At 44.2% G+C, this 22657-nt stretch overlaps 1 protein-coding gene across 1 annotated transcript; it reads left to right on the top strand.

The window, feature by feature from the left end:
* The first annotated feature begins 1062 nt into the window (after positions 1-1062).
* On the top strand, positions 1063-21883 carry smad6b (SMAD family member 6b). The gene is made up of 4 exons (XM_084363255.1): positions 1063-2689; positions 5752-5808; positions 6439-6516; positions 20987-21883. Exons 1-4 carry the CDS (start codon positions 1891-1893, stop codon positions 21526-21528), a joined length of 1476 nt encoding a protein of 491 aa, XP_084219381.1. The 5' UTR covers positions 1063-1890; the 3' UTR covers positions 21529-21883.
* Positions 21884-22657: the final 774 nt, after the last annotated feature.

Raw genomic sequence — 22657 nt, forward strand, 5'->3', positions numbered from 1 at the left:
ACAGCCAGGACTCAAACCCAAGATCTGGTGTTGGGCAAGAATTTGAACCCCGCTTTATAAATCCTGTTTACAGAAATTGTATCGAGACGCACATCTTAGTGTTTTTCATCGAAATATTAAACAAAATTTTGATATTGCAGTCATTTCTGTACTGTCTAGAAATAGCAATAACCTGTTTAACTGTGATTTTTTTTTTTTGTCTAAATTGAATGTTTGCTAAACATATTTGAATCACTTACTAATTCTAAATTCCTCGTTTGGACAGTTACTGTACATGTGAGTAACTATCTTTTCATTATCTACACAGCATTGAAATGGCTGAATCAGTGAAGTGCTAATTGTCGTACTCGTCTTTCGATTGTCACTCATGAGGTTAAGGTTGTGTCCATTGCAAATTCCTCCAGTACAGGTAACTTTTAAATGCTAAACTGAAAGCAGTGATCGCACAAGCCTTTCATTCTATTGCTGTTTCTGTAATATAATGTAAATGTCTGGCAGGATGTTGTTATTCTTTATGTTTTGTTTTGCTATCCCTACTTTTCATAATCCTCATTAAAAATTCAAAATCTAATTTGATTGGGGTCCATGTCCAATGAAGTCCAATGAATGCCCATGTTTAAAATCAACTCTGCACTGCAAAAACTCAAAAATCTTACCAACTATATTCATCTACTTTCTAGTTAAAGTGTCACTTTTGATATAAGAGACAGTAAACTTATTTTTAGACCATGTTCACTTGTTCTATTGAAATATTTTTTAACTTACTGTAAGAAAGAAACGCCTTAGTTTCATTGTTTTCCTTATTTTTGAAGTGGCATTTTTTGCAGTGTGACTTCCTTCTGTGGGAATAAAAAAAAAAAACAGCAGCACTCTTCTGCATCAAAGTTTCTCTGCTTATAATAATCCCATCCTGCCGGCAGCGCAGATGTAAATAAGTTTTAGTAACTTTAACTTAAAAATTAGAGGTGGGTGTTTCGCCTTTAAGAGTTAAGAAACTTGAAACCAAACCTTGTTTGCGCAACAATCAGTGCAGCTCACAGCCGCCAAAGTGTCTAGACTAGCACATGATGGTAGTCAGCCAATGGCTCCACCGCTCTCCTCGGGGGCCCCGTGTGTGCGTGTGTGTGTGTGTATGTGTGTGTGTGCATGTGTGAGGAAGAGGGGGGAAAAAAAGAAAAAGAGAGAGAAACGGAGAAAGAAAGGGATCGGGGCTTCAGTTTGGTTTAGATCTGAGTAGAGAAGCAGGAGCGCGACTCAGCCCCGGATTGATCCTCGTGTAATTCCAGCTCGCGTGGATATTTTGTTGGGATTGTAAAGAAGAAGTGCACTGACATCTCAAGAAGACGACAAGGATCCTGACTTCTAGTGCATTTTCTTGGAATTAAATCGCCTCGAAGTACCTCATGCTCTACGTGCCGGTGTAGAAAGTAGATTTGAGGTTGTTAAAAGTCCGAAACTGTTTCAGGCTGCGAGTTGCCGTCTTGGGTTGAAGGCTGCTGGCTTTGGATTATGTTACTCAGTATATTATGTTATGTTAGTATGTACTCTAAGTTTTTTATTCGTTCGTAACAAACACTATAAACAATCAATCCCGCAGCGATCCTGGATAATAATAAGTCCCTTTATTATTTTCAGTGTAATCGGCTGAATGAATGCACCCTGACCGGAATGCTGCAGTGCATTTATTGCGCGATTTTGTTGTTGTAGATGCAACAAAATCGCTTTCTCTCTAATGTTGCGGTTTTGCCACCAATGCTCGTCAGTCGGCTGTGCATGCATTGCACGGCATTTCACAGACATTAATGTTTTGCAACGACCGGAGAAGTATCTGTAATATTCGGATATCCGTACAAGAATAAAAAAACCCCATATAGATTTTCAAGTTGTCGTATGTTCAGGACGAAACGCTCAGGTCTTGTGCGGCGACTCTGGAGAAGCCGTTTGATCCCAGATACAGAAGGGGAAGATGGAAATGGCAAAACTAGTGAGGGCTGTAGGGACGATCTGTTCGGAAACAACCCAGAGAAAATTCCCAAAACGGAGCTCGGACCGATGACCCCTAGCGGGTCTCTTGTAGGGGACATAGGGGGTGTGTGCAGCCGGAGCCCCGTGGAGAGCAGCGGCTTGGGGGTCACGTCGGACCAAGATGGGGGTGCGGTGTGCGTCCAGGAGCAGGGGAGCCCCCGCTCCATACAGGACAGAGAATGCAGGACAGTGACGTGCTGCTTATTTAAAGACCGGGACCACTCCGAGCTTAGGGGTCCAGAGACGGCTCAGGGTACCAGGGATCCAGGGTCGTGTCACTTCGTGCTGAGGAGCCTCGGGCCGCGGGACAGCGGCTCTCCCGAGGCGCAGGAGGCGATGCCGCGCGCGGTGCTGGAGCAAGAACTGAAATCAGCCACATACTCTCTGTTAAAAAGGCTAAAGGAAAAGGCGCTGGATACCTTACTAGAGGCAGTGGAGTCCAGAGGAGGGATGCCGAGCGACTGTGTTATGATTTCCCGGACAGAGCTGAGGTTGGGCGGCCATGTGGCATCCCCACAGCTGCTTGTGTGTAAACTGTACCGCTGGCCCGACCTCCAGCACCCTGCCCAGCTCAAACCGCTCTGTGAGTGTAAGAGCTTTGGGGCCCTGGACAGTCCAACAGTATGCTGCAACCCCTATCACTACAGCCGGCTCTGTGGGCCAGGTAAGGGCATCAGGACACAGGATACTATCTGTATGTTGCACCTCACAAGCCTACATAGATGCTACTTTTTGGGTGAAGTCACCATTAACAGATAAACCTTAAGGCACCTGGGTCTTTAATGTTTATTCTACCTGCATAGGGTTTCTCTGACTTTGTTGTCTTGAACCACAGTCAATCATTTTTTTCATTTAGGTACCGTCATCAGCCTACTTCTGAAGATGTTCCTCCAACATACAAATAAATCCATCAGATGGCTTTTTTCATCCGTTTTTATTTCATATTTTGCAACATGATTAAAGCAAATGCTGAAAAGCTCATATTGATAGTCACTTGGCAGAAAGGAACTTTTCAAGGTTCTGAAACCCATCAAGGGCCTTGAAATATGTTCAGATAATGTGTCCCTGCCACCCTCTTTTATTTGTCTGGCATTGTTTGGCTTACTTTCATACAGAGAGATAGAGTAAGGTTGGCCGTTTGATTAAATAGTTAATGATTACAAAAGTCATGCTTATGGCAAGGTGAACAATAATGAAATCACTTTGAGCAAGGGATATGAGCTGAGGTAGGTTTGACAAAACCAATGTTTTTGGCAGTTTGTTAATGTGATGTAATCTTTATAGCTAAGTATATTTTAGGAAAGTGCTTAAATGAATGCAAAATATTAAATCACTATAATATGTTTGTCACTTTTGAAGATTTTAGTTGCCCTAGAAAGCAGTTTGATGCTACACAAGAGCACTGCTCACGCTGTGATACCTGGGCCTTTCAATGAAGGAGGGTGTTTGTTTGGACTGCTGCTGTCCTGACAACTCTTACGTTTTTCATCAATTCCCTAAGTGCACACAGTGCATGACATCTTAAATGTGTATGTGAATATATCAGTGCCTTCAATGTGATTGTCAATAAAGCTGTTTTCGGTTCATACCTCCATTTCTTGCAGGGTTATTGCCAGGTAGGCCGATCCATCAACAGCGTATGACGTATATGATTGTATAGAGAGGTTTGGACCTGGTGCCATAGGTCAGTGGTAGTCGGTGTTGTTGTAGAGGATTGAGCTTTATTTTCACAATCAATGAGCTATCCATGGCAGAAACTCCCTGACCTATATTAAACAGATTCAGTTTTGGCAGGGGACAAGCTTGTGATTTGGCAAACCTTAAATGCTGGGCCACTCGACCCTGCTGACCCCATGACAAGGCGTGGTATCATTTGTAAAGATGCAAGCGTCAGTATTTCTGTCTTCTCACTGGCACAGGAGGTGGATTTTCCATAACATCCATGTTTACTAGAGCCAGCTGGCTGTGACAAGCACTTCAAAGTCACAAGTCCAACAATATCAGAATTCATAGCGCGCAAATGTGAGAAACTGATGTTGATTTGGCCCTCGTGTCCCACCGCACTGTCCAACTTGATAAGAACTGATTCTGCAGAACTCCATGTGTACTGATAAAAAATGTTTGTTGGGTTGAATAGACTGTGCCAGAAAGAACAAGGAGGAAATTTGTTCCCCCTGCTGAAGCTGTAGTGGATGTCAGGCTATGCGTTTAGAGTTTCTTTCCCACTAAAACTAGCAAGATGAATTGTAAGAAGAGGGAGAGGGGCACATACCCCATATTGGGACTAAGGCTCGTAGTAGACATAGCTCACATGCGCTCATGCGTGTCCCGATAGAGCTGGTATTTCTTTCATGCTATTCAAGAAGGAGGGGGCTTGAATCAAGACCTTAATCACTGTTTTTTTTGCAATGTTTGGAAATTAGGAAGAGTGAAATATGGAATTATATGAGAATAACCTTCAATAGACTTTAATTGAATTACATTTTAATCCTTTGTTAATCCTAAAAAACAAGTTCTGTTAAAGCCTGTTTCTACTGTAGTTCAGTCTACTTTCTTTAGATTTTAGATTAATGTGAAAATAATCGACTGCTCTAGCTTTCATTTAAGAGTTTTTAAAGCATAAAACAGTATGTGGTGTGTGGCAGAGAGCTTAGATTGAGGCATACAAAAACTTTTTCCTTTTATTTCGCCAGGCATTATACTTTTCGAATGAGATCAGTTTCAAGTTGCGCTTTAAAAGCCCTTTTGTCCTAAGGAGGTCCCCTCATGCTATTTAGGTGAAGGAGTGGTGATAATATACAGTTTGCATACTACTGGCGCCAGACTGACTAGCTGTGTATCTGAGTGACTGAGTTCAGATCCCAGCAATTACTGCCGCCACTCTTAAAGGACCCGCTGCTATTATGCTTTTCTCCTTCCCCTTTTCCCTGTAGGCGAGGTCACAGTGTGCTCACAAAGTTTTCTTTCCTTTGTGCTTTTCCTTCTTGTGCAAGTTATTCTCTGCATTTCTCCTTTTTTTCATCGGATAGAATCAGCGTCTCTGAACACTATGAAGTTAAAGAGCAGAGATTTATTCTGGTTTAATAAACTACTAACCGGAAGTTATGGTTCGTCTCTGGTTGTTGTAACGACTGTTTCAGCTAAATAATGTGAGCTTTTATAACAAACGAATGTGTAGTTTTCTGTTGGCGTTATTAGCTTTTTAATAAGCTATTGAACAAAATGATTTAATTCTCCTGTGCAGACACGAAGCTGTAAGAGTTAACATGGAGTCCGGTGTTGACTTTGAAATGGAACTGAAAATATTTCAATAGTTGATTTATTCGTTGAAGCGCTTGTGTCAGCTTGTTTCTTTATACTTTTATTAAATGACTCAAGGCTGTCGCAAAATATGATGTTGTAAACAGTGTTTGGTCACCTTTGAGGACATGAACCACTTAACAGGCGGGGATCTTAGATGGGCAAAGAAGAGTGTAAAATATAAGACTAGAAGATATGTGTTACTTTTAGCTTGTTAACACAACTATTCTCTGGCAACATATTTATCCATACATCTAAACATTGCTTGATAAATGTCAGATAGATCTTCTTAGACCACAAAACAGTTTAATTCAAGTTTGAATTGTGCAGATATGACTTTCCTACATTTGGTGATTTCACAGCAGGTATTGAGTTTTAGCTTTCTTCCCTTTATTATGTTATTGACGTGACTGTTTTGTGTTACAGAGTCACCCCCACCTCCTTATTCAAGGCTTTCCCCTAATGAAGAACACAAGCCACTGGGTAAGTGACAGATATAATGCTGTTTATTTCATCCTTACCTATTGATGTTCATCTGATTTATGCTATTAATGTTTGCTACTCTGTTTTGACTTGTAACCAGGTAATTGTAAAACTGTCATTTCTTGATATATTATCTTTTCAGATATTTATAATTGCAGGTATTTTGAGCCTGTAAATTGAACAGGGCATGTTCAATCTTTGTTTGGACTCTGGTTAAACAAGAAAAAACAGGCAGTGTGGAGAGTTTTAATAGCCTTTAATTGGCATAGTTACTGGCAAAATGCGTTGTAGCTTTGAGATGAGACGTGTGGCACAATGTCAGCATGTCAGCCAGAGTTAGAGTGGGTAGCATTGTGTGGGTAGTATGTACTGTGGGCTGCTGGGACTCTGGAGCCTGGCTGCTAGCTGGGGCTGCAAGCCTGAGTACAGCTGAAGTGTCTGGCGGCATTTGGGAAGATGTCATCAGGTAAAGCCTGTTAGTGGAGTTGCCAGATTGTCTGCGAAGGGATGAAGCCCAACATGGAATTACTTGTTTTGAATTTGATATGAAATAAGAATCACTGATGAGTGAGAGTAGCCGTTGTGACTAGCTGGTGATTGAAGGGCTAATTTCTGTCTTATTCCCCACAGATCTGTCAGACTCCACATTGTCTTACACTGAAACCGAGGCAGCCAGCTCACCAAACATCACACCAGGGGAATTCTCAGGTGCGTGTGTTTCTCCAACTGTCTGTCAGTCGCCACACAAGGAGTTCATATTAACTGTTATCAGAGGTTTATCATCTCATTCTCAAACAAGGACGTACTTTTACAACTTTACTGTGCGTTTGTGTTTTTTTAAGAGACGGGGGCTTTTATATTTGGTTGGTGCACTAAACACACTTTATAGTTTTAGATGATCAAATGCTGTTTGCAGCAAAAGGGTGGTTTGACATTAAAGGCTTCTTGTCATTTCATCACATCTATCAGATACTAAATATTTACTTTTTTGACTTTGGGGACATTTTTGTGCAGCTGGTTGAAGTAGCAGGGCTGGTACAGTGACACATTAACTATCTTAAATAAAGAGTGACTGTATTGCTATAGCAACTTAACCAGAGAAGAGCTTCCACTTTATGTGTTGTGTGACAAAAGAGTAGTCTGTTTGATTAAACCCCAATCTTCATGATGAAATGATCCACGTGGTGGAGATCATCTTAACCTCGATTATAGGCTTTGCCTTTTCCCTGAAGTATGATTTAAAGTGTTCGTTTGAGTAATAAAGCATGTTGCACAAGGTTAGTTTGTAAACAAGTGTCCTCCATGCTGATGGGTTTGCATGTAGTCATCAGTCTCTTTGTACATTTGCCCCATGTTTAAATATTTGCATGTCTGTGCATGTAGCTATAAATCAGAATAATACCATCCATGAATCACAGGGTTATTACGGTTATAAATAACCGAGCTTTAATGCCTCTGTTCAGTGCTGCATCCTGCTGTTTTCTGGCTTTGAAATGGTTAAATTAAGTCTGAAAAAAAGAAAAGGGAGGCATAATTCTTTCAGAGTGTACTTTAATAACAGTCCTCTGCTCTGCATAGCTATTTAGTGTATCTGGATGAATACGCAAACTTATGAAGGTAATTTCATTTTGATGTTGCACTTTATTCCGTCTCATTAAGGGTCATTACGAACAGTCCAAGCTTTAAAGATAAAGGTTTCATTGTGAGCGGTGCAGAGGTTCAGCGGGGCGTGTGCGTTGGCCACAGAGCCGGCCTCCCCTCCTCTGTTTTTCTTTCAGAAATATTTGAGTGGGATCAAACTGTAATAAGATCCAAGCTCACTCGGAAACACACACAAGCACACATAGTTGTGCATATGCATGTGCACAGACACTCGCACGTACAACTCTATCTAGCCTGGCTGTAAGTGGGCTGCAGGGAGGGGTGGGTTCAGGGAAATGGAGTTGCTCCTGTGAATGGGGCCACACCAAAGGAAGCGAGTAGAAACAGTCCTGTCCTCTGATTTGAAATGAAACACTCCTTTCTCGTGGCATAGAGTAAGCATGCCTCCCCCGTCATACGAGGGCCACAGCCAGCATGCACAGTATCATGTGGAAGGGGAGTCAGAGCCCTCATTTTGGGGCTTGCAGGGAACAGCATTTCCTGTTAAAGGGTCTGCCATGGCTCAGAGGTCTGGACACTGAGCAGTTGACATGGCTACCTGGCAGTGAAGTATTCAGTCAGCAAGGGCCCCCTCCTTCCCAGTACACATGCTGTCACCACCTCAGCATGGCCCGGCGACACTCCCTGAGTCAACAAATGAGGGGCTTGTCAGAGCGCGCACCACAATTCCTCAGAGACTGTGGTGAGGAGGGAGGATCTAGACATGCTAGGCTTTGGTTTCTTCCAACTGTGTTGCTGCTTGTACAGGCCGGCCGGATCACTCTGCGTTGGCTGTGTCACACTCAGATACTTGGACTTGGGGTAGAGAATGACCAGTGCTCTACGGGGTGGATGTTTTCTGTGCTGTGAGCTAATTTGTGCAGCCAGTTTGTCTCTGATCATGTTGCATTTGGACTGCATGATGGTTCTTTGGTTTGAGATACCAAAGAATGAAACGCACCATTAGCATCTTGTCAGTGATACAGATACTCCTCCAAGTCTATGCCCTCGTTAGTCTGGGCATTTTCCATCATAAGACCAATAGCCTGAAGGCCTCATTCTTAGTTCTGCTTTAACATACAGGCATGTAATCCATATTGTCAAGTTATCCTGTGTTGAACGTGCTGCTGACCTGGAGATGACTCTCCCTGTGAATCCCCCTGCAGCTCGGGTAGAGAGAGTGTCTGTGTAACCGGAGTTGTATGGGATCCAGACTCCACCCCTCATGCAGGAACAAGTAAACCTCTTAAAAGCAAGTCTGGGGGGCACTGAGTGGATGGGTGGGGTGTAGTCAAATACTCAACTACAGTTAGCAGCCCAGGGCTACAGAAATACCCACTGAGCATTCTTCTGCTGCACACAATGGCGGAGAAACTGATCAAAACTGGTTAGTTGTCTAGATTAACTTGTTCTACCACACTGACCAATATTGAAAATATATTCAATGGGGTTTTGGAAAGTGGTTCTGCTTTAGATTGTTTAGTGCCATGTCTTTAAATCAATACACTCCATACTGTTAAGTTAATGTTAGACTTACATTTAAGTGCAGATACAGCTCGCTCATCCCTCTTGCTGATTCTTGCAGTTGTTAAACATGCTACTCATGCATTCTTTAAAAGCTTCCCCATGTGCGTATTCTTGTATTAATGTTTGGACCATTCACAGTATTTTATGTAAACACGGCTGTGTCACAATGTGGAATAAAGACAGCACAACCAGGCACACTGTGATGTCTGTTTATGTCATGAGTAGGCCCAGCTTTTCGAGCCTGTGCATTCATAGTATACCTTTAGTGCTGTGTGTGTGAGGGAATGCGCCTTTGCTGGTGCTGCCCTCCCAGCCTGCCCGCACACCTGTTTCCTCACTCGGTGGGCCTCGTCGTGTGGACATCAGAGTGAAACTCTTTGAAGCAGGTCTCATTGCTTCCTGTATGACTGTCTGAGGGGGTGTTTTCACCCTACGCATTGACTTTATTATGTCAGTCACATTGTCTCCGACATTGGGGGCTCTTTATGTTTGTCACTTCATCATTATAAGTCTTCTCTGGACAGCTTGTGCTCTCAGTGTGAGGAGTCATGCCAAGATGTTTTCGCGGCATGGCTTAAGACTTTCAGTCATTGAAGATAGGGTCTTTTTTATTGAGATAAATGTCACTGTGTGGAGTGATACTAACAATACAGTTGTAAGATCATGGCTCCAGTCTGCCTACATTCTTCAGTCATCAGAGGTTGTGTCCTCAATCAGCCCAGTGGAATTTGTCAGCATAACACCGTGTGTATACGCTCATGTTGGTGCGAGTTGAGATCACCCATGTGAATGGAGGGGCTCCCTCACATTTGCTGGGTCAGGTGACCAGAGGACATGCAGTGTGACCTGAGTCACTGTCCTCTTTTTTTTTATTTTCCTCTTTTCTTCCCCTTCCTGAGAGTGGTAGGAAAGTTGGACTGGAGGAGCGGAAAGATTGAAAGTTGTTAAATGTGGATTACACAGAGTGCTGTGGTGCTCACTGGAGAGAAGAGCACATCAGCAGGTAGTCAGGGTTCCCACACAGTAATCCTACAGTGCTCTCCTCCGTCTGCCGGCCTGTCTCTGGAGAGAAGGCCAGCGCTGTCTCTCTGGATGTCTCGTCGACAGACAGGCACTGTGTCAGGTCTACTCTGGTATTGACTTATTCTTCCAGGCAGAACAAGGCAGTTAGTAGATAAATGGGGAGGACATAATGCTCTGGGAAATAATAAAGTATAACACACAGGGAGCCTGGACTGTGAGAAAACACATCTGCAAAGCTTGTGTTTAAGCGTTTTTAGTCCATAATACTTACTTGGCGTCCTCTCATAAGTCTACATGCATACTGACATACATTCACATGCAAGAACAAAGCAAATTAAATTGTGCAGTCAATACTAATCAAAGCCTGCCTGTCTGTGTCAGGAAGAGGCCAGCACTAAGCACCAAACTATCCCTCCATCTGTGTCAGAGACCGTGGACATGCATTGGATAATTAGAGAGTCCAATCAACGCATGTGATGCTTCTCTTTGATTAAAGTAGATTAGACTTGACTGGACCAGTACTTGTTGATCTGACTTTGAAAGCACATGATTCCACTTCTTCTAGGAACTAATTAGATGGCTTATCTACTGTACACATGTGAAATGATTTGGGATAGATGGTAACTCTAATTTGCTCTGAATTGTCTCATTCTGTTTTCTATATTAGATCATTGCAGTGGCCTTGTATTTTATGGATGGCTCTTTTAAGTTGTGCTCTATTTTTTCTCCCCAGAGCTTTGGTGATGCTAAGTGACATAATGTAGGTGACATCATTTACAGCACACCCAAATCTACAGCCAAATGATTAATTTTTATAGCTCAGAAACCATCACATTCAATTTAATACTAATAATTGTTGTCCTGAGCCTTTTGTGGTTTAGTTTATAATGTACCGTGTTGAGTACATAATGTATTTCTTTGCCGCTTTCTTGGTGTAGCAGTAATCCACTGACAGTTCTCAAGGCTCAGACAGCGGAGTGGTCTGATGGAGTGACATCTGCATCAGCATGTTAGCATGTATGCGATGTCCCCCTCCCATCCTCGAGGCACGTTCCCCCCTTCTCCGTCCCACAGACCCCAGAGTGATGCAGCCTGGGCTCATCTCCCCCTGCAGCCTGGCACATGGCCTCAGGTTTCCACCGCAGCCCTGAGCCTTCCCAGCGCCTGGCCGCCCACACTCCCTCAGGAGCCCCAATGCTCCAGGATACGGGATGTGGAAATAATGTGACTCGAGTGCTTCCACCCTGCCTCCCGAAATCAGGTTTTGCGGATTGTTTATTTGAGGGGAAGGAGGCCTCAGACAAACATCCTGTTTTAAAAAGCTGCCTGGGTTTTGTAGCAGCACAGGGCGGTAAATTGCCCCTTTGACAGTGGGGGGAGACTGAGGAATGTTGAAGAGAAGGCCAGCATCTCGGGGGACATGAGGGGGCTCTCCTCATCCGTTTGTCATGTCCAGTTTGCGGAGTCCATTTTAAGCTGGGGGCGGAGGGTTGCAGCTATACATCCTGAAGGGTCTTGTGCTCTATTCTCTCTGTAGTGCTGTAGGGCCTGTACCCACAGTCCTCGTCTCAAGTATCCGTTCCTGTCCTGGGAGGCTGGCTTCCGCTTCCCCTTACGTAACACACATACACATAGAAAAAGGGCCATTGATAACAGCGATAAGGCCATTTTTCATTTTCCCTTTCTCAGCATTGTTAGACTGTGGTGTGCCAGAAATGCACTTTCAACTTTTTCTCCCAGGGGTTACGACATTGAGGATCCTCGGTAGAGTTCTCTGACCTATTGTCTCATTAATTGAATGTGTTTGTTGTTGTGTATAAAAGGGTGTTGTGTGTTTGTATGTGTGTGACTGTTTGTTTCCCATCTGTCAAATTGTAGTGAGGTCTTCTGGCCATTAGATAAAGATCTTTTACTTTTGTTTCCAGCTTTGTAAAAAAAATGTGTAAAGATCGTAGAAATCCGCAAGAGAAAAGTATCCTACCACCCCCTCTCTTCAGGCCTCCCTCCAAAACACATGAACGCTCTCTGCCAGACTACACCGACTGCCCCGTAGCTCTCACTGGCCAGCAGGGAGATATGTATGAACAGCTAGTTTTCTGCGTTCGACATGCTGTCTTATTTTTCTTTAGTCTAATATACACATAAATAGCCAATATCATATAAACACAAGCCATATCGCCTACATGGACATACCACAGTCCGAATAGGCTACCTGGCCCGGCAGTTACTGCTCACTGCAGTAATATGTGCTTTGTGCTAACATTAGCACAAAGGGTTAGCTGCTGAATGAGTCTGATTCTGTCGCAGCGGCTCACTGATGTCATTGTCTTCACAAACTATATCCGATTACCTCATGTCTCATTCAGAGGTAAGAAAACACCTAACATGAACATAATGAACATAAACTACAAGCATGGCTATTGTTAGCATTCACTGCTGTCAAGCTAGTGTGTTGATTTTTTGGTTGCACTTTCTCTGCCATTCTTGTGCATCTAGCTCACTAATAGTCTCAGCAATACATCCGCAAACCTTGTGGAAAACTTTTCATATGGGCCGAATGAGTCGATTGGATGGGTTTATTACAGGCCTGCAACAGTCACACAAATTGGATGTTTTGGGGGGATAAGTTCAATGTAAGTACTTATTTTAGAGAATGGAGTGTAGTTGACATTGTGTTGAGATGTGTTTTACACTGAATTTGCTCTAAGAGTTGATTTTCAGTCAGGACTGGCAACACAGGTCCTAGATGGGTGAGGTAATTTGACCTCTATGTGCAGAGTGAAAGCCATGCTAATCTAAAGCAGTCCTTGGAGAGGCCTGAAACCCCTTACATGTCAACAGAAACTAGCCTGCTGAGGTTAGTATTTATCTGTCTCCGCTTGGCAAGCCAGTGTGGTGCCAGTGCTGTTGGCTGTTTGACTAACTAACTTCTGAAGGGCTCACAGATAAAGATAAATCTAAAGCCTCATACATGACTATGAGTTTCAGCTCACAGTGCTGTGCTTGTCATTGGGATTTACAGAAAGTACTGTGCTCAGCCCGGATAAGGTGGACTGTGTTTCATTTTGGGTAGCACCACACAGATAGAAAGTAGGGTCTGTAGAAATAACAGGAGGTGTGGCAGGCTATAATTTTTGCCCCATATTCTACCTTAGCAAACAAAGTAAGTGAGCTAATCTTGTCGTGTGCTCAGGGAGGGCTGCTGTTACCATCTTCTCTTCCTGCACAGCACACCGCAGCGCAGCACCAGCCTCCACCAATAGCGCCATTCATTCAGCTCAGGGCACAGGGTTACAGCAACAAATAAAGAGTGTGCAATGCCATTAAAAATGTAAGGAATGTCCAACTGTTAGTTTAGTGTTTTAGTGTGCCTCCTCTCAAGGCTGAGAGGGGGGAACAATGCTCTCATTCGAGCTAGCCACTGTAAATGTGCTAGCCTTGCAACGCCTGGCAAGCAGTAGCGAAGGAGGTGCCAGTTGTGGATGCTGTTTTTATTTTCTGACCATTTTACCCACAATTATAAATCCAGACACTGGCCTTGGCCGGCTATGATTTAGGCCTGTGGTCTGATTGCTGGCGAAAATAGATTTAAGATTTTTTTTTTTCCCCCTTCCTCCCCAGAGGAGCATTGACAGTTGTGCCTGAACCTATGGCTGTCAGTATTTTTAAAACTCAGAATAGCCGACGCATTCTTTGAGCCTCCAGAATGCTGTGTGTGGATTAACTGTTGGGGCCCGTGTCATTCGACATCTCTACACAAGCCTTTTACAGCCAGAGGGAAAAGGATAAGAGCTCGTTGGTGATGGGTGAACAGTGAACTCCCAGTGTATCTTGTGAATTTTCTCTACTGTTCATGTGTAAACTTGGAGACGGGGGACTTTTTTTTCCTCTTTCCTTATCTTGAACTTGATCTACTGGAGCTATGTCTTCATTCCACTCTCTTGTCCTAACATGGGGCCAAGACATCATTTAGAGTCTTTGATCTTGTTCCCGAAAGATGATGCCTTTTAAATCTGAGGAGAAAATCTTTATTTTGAGAAATGGCCCAAACATTTTAAAATGTTTTAACGTGTGTTTACGTACAGGAATGTATGTCCTCGGGTTCTACACAAAGCATAACTTGACAAGGCAAATTGAGTTCAAGTTTTCACAAGTAGTAGTTATTACAGGTCATAAACATGCTTATGTGAAAACTCTCATTGATTATGTTCAGCAGGGAAAGTTATATTTGCTTTTGTAATGCGGGTTTCACTTATCTTTTATTTGTGTGCATTTCTGAAGGCTTGGCTGCGTGTCTCAGTACGTGCAGTCAGGCTGTCGCATTTCAGGGTACGGTTTAGATTAGAGGTCTGGCTGTAGCTTCCCCCTCTTCCCCTCTCTGTGACTGCGAGCACATAATTTACTTAATGAAATCCTGCCATTCCCTTTAGCTTCAAGATTTTTTGCAGATGTTGACAGGGAAGGACTTTGTGAATTATTGGAAATGTTCACTCCTGCATTTTTAATGAACGTCTTGCTTGTTGTGAACGGGCCGACTTGTCGGAGATGAGGGGGGAAACGGTTGTCTTTGTTTGGGGAGCTGGTGTCTGGATGCCCGCGGTGGAGCAGTGTGGGTTACAGCCCCAGCAAGTGTTGTGATTGAAACAGAAACTCTGGTGCCACATTATCCTGACAGAACACATTCTCCTCACAGACTCTGATCCACTGGGCCGATCAATAGGAAACCATTGTTTGAACGGCAACTCTGTCCGTCATAGCTGGTCCACCTCCCTGCCGGGTGGAAACCAAATACCTACCTTTCGCCTTAAATTAGTCAGACTAATATAACTCATAATAATAGAGTTCCTTGTTATTGTTCATTTGAAACCAAGCCTCCACCATAGCATGAGCATATAGGCAAGCTAAAGTCGATTTCCTCCCTCAGTGTAGGGTCTTTGTTCTGTAAGTCTGAAGAAAACTCTGAATTACATAAAAGACCATTTTAAAAGTTTCCTCTTAAACATGATGTATGATTTGGTGAGAATGTTTCAGAACAAGAATTAAAGCAACCTTCTCTCTGCACCCCCCCACCCCCCCAGTCCTAACCAGAGTAGGAAGTTAGGAGGCACAGCGAGGGGAGGAGGGGGGGAGTTCAGGAATGTGCAGGGTCTCCTCTACTCAAATGCTCCAGCCTTCTTGGCTCTTACCTCCCTCACACACTCACAAACAAACATACTCACACACTCGCGCACACACACATACAGATAGGTTGTATGAGGAGGTGAAAGGGCACAGCCACCCAGCAGGATGTCCACTGAGTGTTTTGCTTTCTGTGCTCTTTCAGACTTCACCAGTCTTTAACGCTGCCTGTAGATATGACATTTACAAATGTCCCCCCACAGTTTTTACGTGCCCTGAAGGACTCTCTTTGGCCTTAACGCCATCACTTGTGCTCTAAGTCTCTGACACATTGCAACTTTGTGCTGCTCATTTCCTCAACATTTCCACCAAAGGGCCATCTCCTTGAAACCAGCGGTCTCTTACTCACGCGCCCAGACGGCTCCTACATATTAGCCTCCTTAGCTTCCTGTTCTTTTTACACCCTCTGTTGTTTATTGATCCAATTTATGGATTCTGTTAGTTATCTGCTATCAAGGGTTCAGCACTTTTCCTCCCTCATGGGGTCATCCCGAAACAGAAACGGAGGGAAAGTGGAGAGGAAGTGGATGACAATGTAAAGCATTCCCATTGTGACCAGCCAGGCCTGGTGGCTGGATTCAGTTTCTCCGGCTCCCACAGCGTTTTTCCCCCAGCACGTAGCTCTCTCTCTGCCTCTCTTTCTATCTTTCTCTCTATATCTCTTGCTCTCTCTCTCTCTCTCTCTGCAGAGAAAGGCCAGACCTCAGGGAGAAAAATCCATAGACATATAAGAGCAGCTCCAGTTAGCGTGTCTGTCTGATAAAGCCGACTTTGATGGCAGCGATAGCCCAGACGCCAGCCTAAATGTGGCCTGCTCAGGGGTTATAGTCAGCCTGTAGGAACCATTGTCTACAGAATTAAAGCCATACCGTACTCTAATAGGAGGGGGAGGCTTTTGCTTTAGTTGCACTTGATTTTACTTGCAAAAGAAAGTTAAATCTAATAAATTAGAGGATGCAAGAATGCACAAAAAAAAATAATTTGTTCTAAAATTTCACACATAACCACAGTGTACACACACACAGGCACACACGCACATACACACACAGTCCTCATACACCCCCCCACTCCACCACCAGCCCCCCAGCCTATCAGTTCATTGGTAGAGTCTAATAGCTGGAGGGGAATCTAATCCTTGGCACAGGATGAGAGACCGCTGCTCCCCCTCCTCTCCTTGCTGCTCTCCTCCCCTCGACTGTGCTGCTTAAAGGGACTGGCAACAGTGTTTTCCTCTTTTTTCCCCCTCCTCAGCAAAGTTTTGGAGGAATGAGTTAATCTCTGCTCCCCACTTCGGATTAGGAGAGATGAAGTATAATGGAGGTGTCCCCGGAGCTTGGTGGGGAGATGTTAGCACGGAGGGGAAGCTGTTGTTTGTCTGCCTGTCCCTGACACTCGGCCTCCCATTCATCTCACTCCAAGGCTGCGGGGCTGTGTTTACCCCGGGGCAGCTCTTTTCTGCTTCTCCCTCTGCCCTTTCTCCCCCCCCTCCCTCCTTTTCATGCTGTCTTTAAAAGCATTACTGGATGATCATCAAGGATTGCCATTGAAACTTTCAAGCCCAGATTTTTGTGTACTTAGTAGTAATTATCCAGACTCACCCTCGAGTGCAAGGAGCTCACAGCAGGGCGATCTGCTTTTTTCCATATGTAGACCTGTGGAAAGGGCTCGGGCAAGTTGTGTTTAACATAGGCATATTTAAGGGTTGTGCTAATGGCATGTTGGTCTTCTGCTGGAAAAACTATTTAATAACTATAATCATGTTTCAGTCTGTGTTTGCCGCCTCTTTGGTCTATGACAACCACTGTAGTCTATATTGTGTTCAGTCAAAAGATGCTTACATACATGAATGCATCAGTCATTGTGATCCAATTAAGTAATAGTATACCACTCACGAGGGCCATTTTTTCACTTACATTCCTTAACTTAAAGGGACAGTTCACCCAAAAATCGAAAATACATATTTTTCCTTTTACCTGAAGTGTTATTTATCCATCTAGCTTGTTTTGGTGTTGCAGGGTTACTTTTTTTCTCATAGGAGATATCAACTGTACTCTCAGCCGATATCTTCAAAAGTTTGTACTAATAACAACAGTTTGTACCAAACTGTGATGTATCACCGCATAGTAGAATACGTGCATTTACTCATGGACAAGAGGTTCATGTTCGTGACAGCACAGGAAGTAAACATTATCAGCATCCTGTCCAGGCCCCCAGGATGAGCGTCAGGCTTTGAAGCCAGTTTTCGTAGTGGCCAAACCATGTAATTACATCGCCACGTGATGCACTGGGGCCCATAAATACTTTTTCCCATAAGCTAACATGGTGAAAGAAGCGTATGAAGCGTATTATTTTATCCTCATGCAAGTTAGCCGGGGGCTAAACCGGAAGTTAGCCGGCTCGGTCGGCGGAAGTCTCTAGTGCACACACTGTATGGGCCCCACAATGCGGAAGCTATGCGGAAGTCAGTCGAGTCATTTTGACTCTCACAGCTGATGTTTCGGTCCCTTTTGCTTACATTTGAGCGTGTCTTTCTGTTTGTTCTCTGAGTTCCAGCAAACTGATAAAAGTCTGTGTTTGTTGTCAGATTTGATGTCCTGCTTTTAATACTCTGAATTCCTCGAATCAGACAGACCACAGGGAAACTGAAAAATCAACATTTTCACATGGTTCCCATGGAGCTCACGCCTTGTTGTGGAAATCGAGCTCTGCACACCAAATGCTTTGTGTTGCTGCAGTAGTGTTCATTACATATCTGTGTTTACTGTGTGACTGTACTGAGACTTGCAGTACGTGCAGATACAGGCGTCCCTCGCTACCTAATTCTCGCAAAGTGTGAGTGGGCTTCTTTATTTTGAGTGTTGTAATGTTTACTTACTTTTTGCCGCTTAAGGGAAAGCCAAACACAGAATATCCTTATCATATTGCTAGAGCTCTGCTATCTGCTTTATTCCGTGTATTTCCTGTCAGCCATGGAAAATGTTGTAGACCAAACGGCCTCCGCAGATCTCCACTTTTTTTGATACGAGCACTTTGAGCCCAGTTATTTAAGGAGTTAAAGTTGATTAACTCCTTCACGTGTTCAGATCATTGCCCCTGGCTGCAGGAACGGGAAGTGCAGCGGTCATACTGTGGCTGCGTCCACTGACTCTGAGACTGACACTAAGAGGAGAGGCTTTTGAGAATTAAATAACAATAATAACATGCGCTACTATTCTAATGGGTAAACGGAGCTGTTAAAAGGTGGCAGGGTTAAATGGATGCAGAGCACCAGTAATTGCTCCCAGCCTGTCCTAACTCCGCCCTAAACAGACCCTCTGAAAGCCCAACATGGAGTCCAAGAGAGTTGGGTGTCTTTGCTGTGGTCAGAGGGGAGGAAGACGCGCACCCTCCCTTCAACACCTCATGTATGGCTTTTGAGTTTGGTCTGTGCCATGCCCTATATCAGCATCATTTTCTTGCCATATAGTAAACTTGGCTTCTCTTGTATCATTTTGAAAAAGGTGGATACATATTGACCGAACATCCAAACAGAAAAAAAGTACCTCCTTACAAATCGGAGGAATTGAAGAACGTTGTGCAGAAGGCAGCCTGATCTGTGGAGTGGAGGCCATACTTTCTGTGGTGATTTGGTCCAAACAGTCTGCCAATTGATGATAGCTCTGCTCTGTTAAAGAGATCCTAATGAGTTCTTCTCTCAGAGCCCTCACCTCAGCACCCGCACGCAGCCAAAACACACAAGTTCAGGAGGAAAACACAAACACACCGGCTGATTTTCCTCCCTCATCCGAGCAGACACATGTGCGCACAGGCACACGTAGTCGCTAAACACAACAGAGCGACAGGAAAAAGCCTGGCTCACGGTGTGCTCATTGTCTTCCCTCAGGCTCAGGCTTCACATCTGATACATTTCTAACCTTTGTCCTGCTCATTCCTCTTCCTGGTCCTCGCAGTCTTACTGGCTACCTTAGTTCCAGGCTACGTGTGAAAAGTAGACACTATTGACCAAATTGTTTTTGCTTTATTTCTCCCATCTATAAAGGAGGAGACGGTAGCCATTTGGTCTTTTGTGTTTGTGTGCACACAGTTTCAAAGTGAGTTTACCTTGATGTGTGGGCTCCATTTGATTTGAGACAATAGAGGGCCGTAAACAAGTTGGGGCTGAGTTCTTTGTGTGGCCGAGCCGTGCTGAAGTAAAAGCTGAGCTCAGAGTGGAGGAGCTGGAGTGTGGAATTCACTAATGGCACATGCATGTTGGGGCCCCTGAAGAGAGGGGGTCATTTCAGCCATCAGTGTGTGCGCAAACACACAGAGAGCCTGTCTGCAGCTTCCCTCCACCCCCACACATCCCTACCCACTCACTCACTCACTCTTTTCTTCCCCCTCCACAACACAGAGAGCCTTGAACCAGCAGGCGTTTTGTCTGTGCAAGTCTGGTCAACGTTTTTGCTAATCTTTGTATAAACTTTACTAGTGTGGGTCACTCAGCAGAAAGGTTTAGTTGGGTGGGAGGTGAGCGAGGCATTTTGTTGCTGTGTGGATCTGCGATGCTCCACCTTAAAGGCGTTTGTTAATGGGGCGGGCGGTCATTAAGCCCTGAGAGCAGAGAGACTGAAAGGAATGGGGCCACAGGCCCAGGCTTTAAATCCTCTGTGCCAATAGACTCTCTGAAGCAAAATAATGGCATCACTCTGTGTGTGAGTTAATGGGAGCTGATAGCATGAAGGCTGGGGGGTCAGCGGGTCACGGGCTTGTGCTAAGTTGTCAGGGAGCTGAATGCCGTCCCTGGGCCCACAGCAGGGGGAAGAGCTGGGTGGAGGGGGAGGGGGACCCCCTGCCTGGCCCTCTCCCGTCACCCCCACTCTAGTGGAATGTGAAGAAGACGAGGGAAGGAGAGAAAAAGGCACCCACATTCTCAGAAGTATAGGGTGAAGAGACGGATGTGAGATCATAGACTCCACCAGCCCCTCTCCTCCTTTCTCCTCGTACCACAGACTTTATGGGCGATATAAATGTATGACAGTGTGGACTGGAGCAGCCTCTGAAAGCAGTCGACAGAGCTGTGTGTCTGTTCAGTGCAGCGAAGATAGAAGTCTACCTCGGGAGCAGTAACTCACTTTGGAGTGCTGAGGCCTGTCACTGAAAAGAGTTCACAGACTGCAGCCATGAAAACTGAATTAACAAGCTGATTTACTGGACAGAAATGTTTAGGAATGAGATGCCAAGAGAAAAAAAAAAGTGTTTTTGTCTTAAGCTCTGTTTATTGAAGTGTGCACAGGCAAAACACAGACTTAAAAAAAAAAAAAAAAAAAAAAAAAGTATTTTGTATATTTTTTTAATCCAGCCTCAACACACTACTGCAGGGACTTACTTGCCAATGTTCAGTGGAAACATTGAGTGTAATCCTCTACTCATTTTAGTAAACATGATATGTTTTGAAAGTGCATGTGTGAGCAGCAGCGACTGCCTCAGTGGTGTGTGGTCAGTGTTTAATCATTACAGTGCCCTCTTGAGGCAGGGGAGCAAACTGCAGGTATTCAGTTGGACTGACCTCACTACACTCTCCACCCCCAGGATATGTATAGTAGCCTGTGTGTGTGTGTGTGTTGGACGGATGTGCATGCAGTGGTATTTATACAAGGCTTAGATTTCAATACAGTGCCTCCTTCAGTATTTATAGTGTGGCCATCTGCTCTGAACAATAAAAAGAGATAGTTAATCCCTTAAAACTTATGGCTTCATTTTTACTGGCTCTGTTTGCTTTTGTTTATGTTTTGTTTAACGGTTGTCTCTCTGTTTCTGTCTCTTCTAGATGCCAGTATGTCACCTGATGCCCCCAAGCAGAGCCATTGGTGTAACGTGGCATACTGGGAGCACCGCACACGTGTGGGTCGCCTCTACACAGTGTACGAGCACTCCGTCAGCATCTTCTATGATCTACCTCAGGGCACGGGCTTCTGCCTGGGCCAGCTCAACCTGGAACACCGCAGCAGCACCGTTCAGCGCACACGAGGCAAAATCGGCTACGGCATCCTCCTCAGCAAAGAGCCGGACGGCGTTTGGGCGTATAACCGCAGTGAGCACCCCATATTTGTCAACTCCCCGACCCTGGATGTGCCTAACAGCAGAACTCTGGTGGTGCGAAAGGTGATGCCGGGCTTCTCCATCAAGGTGTTTGACTATGATCGTTCGTGCCTCCTGAGGCACACCACAGAGGCTGACCTCCTGGACGGACCCTATGACCCCAACAGTGTGCGCATCAGCTTTGCTAAGGGCTGGGGCCCCTGTTACTCAAGACAGTTCATCACCTCCTGCCCCTGCTGGCTGGAGATCCTCCTCAACAACCATAGATAACACAGACGGACCCCACAAACTATCCCAAATATCATCTACCTAGATTTAATATAAAGTTTTATATATTATATGAAATATATATTATACTTGTAAATACGGAGTCATTTTTACAATGTAATTATTTATGTATGGTGCAATGTGTATATGGACAAGAGGAAAAAAACGGAAAATGCACTTTGGCTTATATATATTATATATATAAATATATATAAAGAATCTTTCAATACCAACTTGAGAAATTATACAGCAAAATTAGGATGAGTCTGGATGTGGTGTATAGTTTTCATATACTATTAATATCCAGACAAAAAGCTAACACCATTCACACATTGATAATAAAGTATTCGCATAATAATTCTTCTTGTTTGGTCTGCATCATTAGCTCTTTCAATTTTTCTCTCTGATTTATTTTCGTGGTATCTTAGCAAGTGTTTTATACTTGAACCGTCACACATCTCAGTGTACCTCCATGAATTATCCTGGAAAGCTGTGTGTCCTTGTGCAACGTTTGACATTTAGGCCAAGGGTTACTCCGCCTGGGAGTAGATGATACAAAGATCAGAGTTCAACTTGTTCTCAGCTTTGCCAAGTAGAAAATGAGCAGAGCTGTCATTTCACTGTTTATTCAGAATGGTCACAGTGAAGAGCGGGGTGATATCTGCACTGGTTTTGTGGGTTATTTTAAATAGCTTAGCAGATAATTGAGGATATTTATATATCAGCGGGTTCTACAGTATCAAGTTTATAACTAGACTTCATGAAAAGTGAGCTCAACTGATCCACATGTCCTTGAGGTCCTAAGGAGCCCCGGTAATGAGGCCCGAGAGGAGATGTTGTAGCAGAGGACAGTGTAGGAGGAAATGATGAAACAACTCAGCAGTTAGGCGATCCTTCCAGAGGTGTTTTCTCCTTCTGCACATCATCGCTGGCCCGTGGTGGCAGGTCTCAAGTCTCCACAGCCAGCTCGTCTCACAATGGATGTTGTTATAACTGACCAGGGATGCGGCACCCTGAAACCGCCACAGTGATACTGGAATGTATGCAGAGAAACCAAGAAGTTTTACAAGCCTACTGGAATCTTAAAAAACTACAGCCAAGGTGGATGTGGTTGAGCTGGCTTCCTTCATAA

This window comes from Pagrus pagrus (genome assembly GCF_965226575.1).
Source record: "Pagrus pagrus genome assembly, chromosome: 10".
Classification (NCBI taxonomy): domain Eukaryota; kingdom Metazoa; phylum Chordata; class Actinopteri; order Spariformes; family Sparidae; genus Pagrus; species Pagrus pagrus.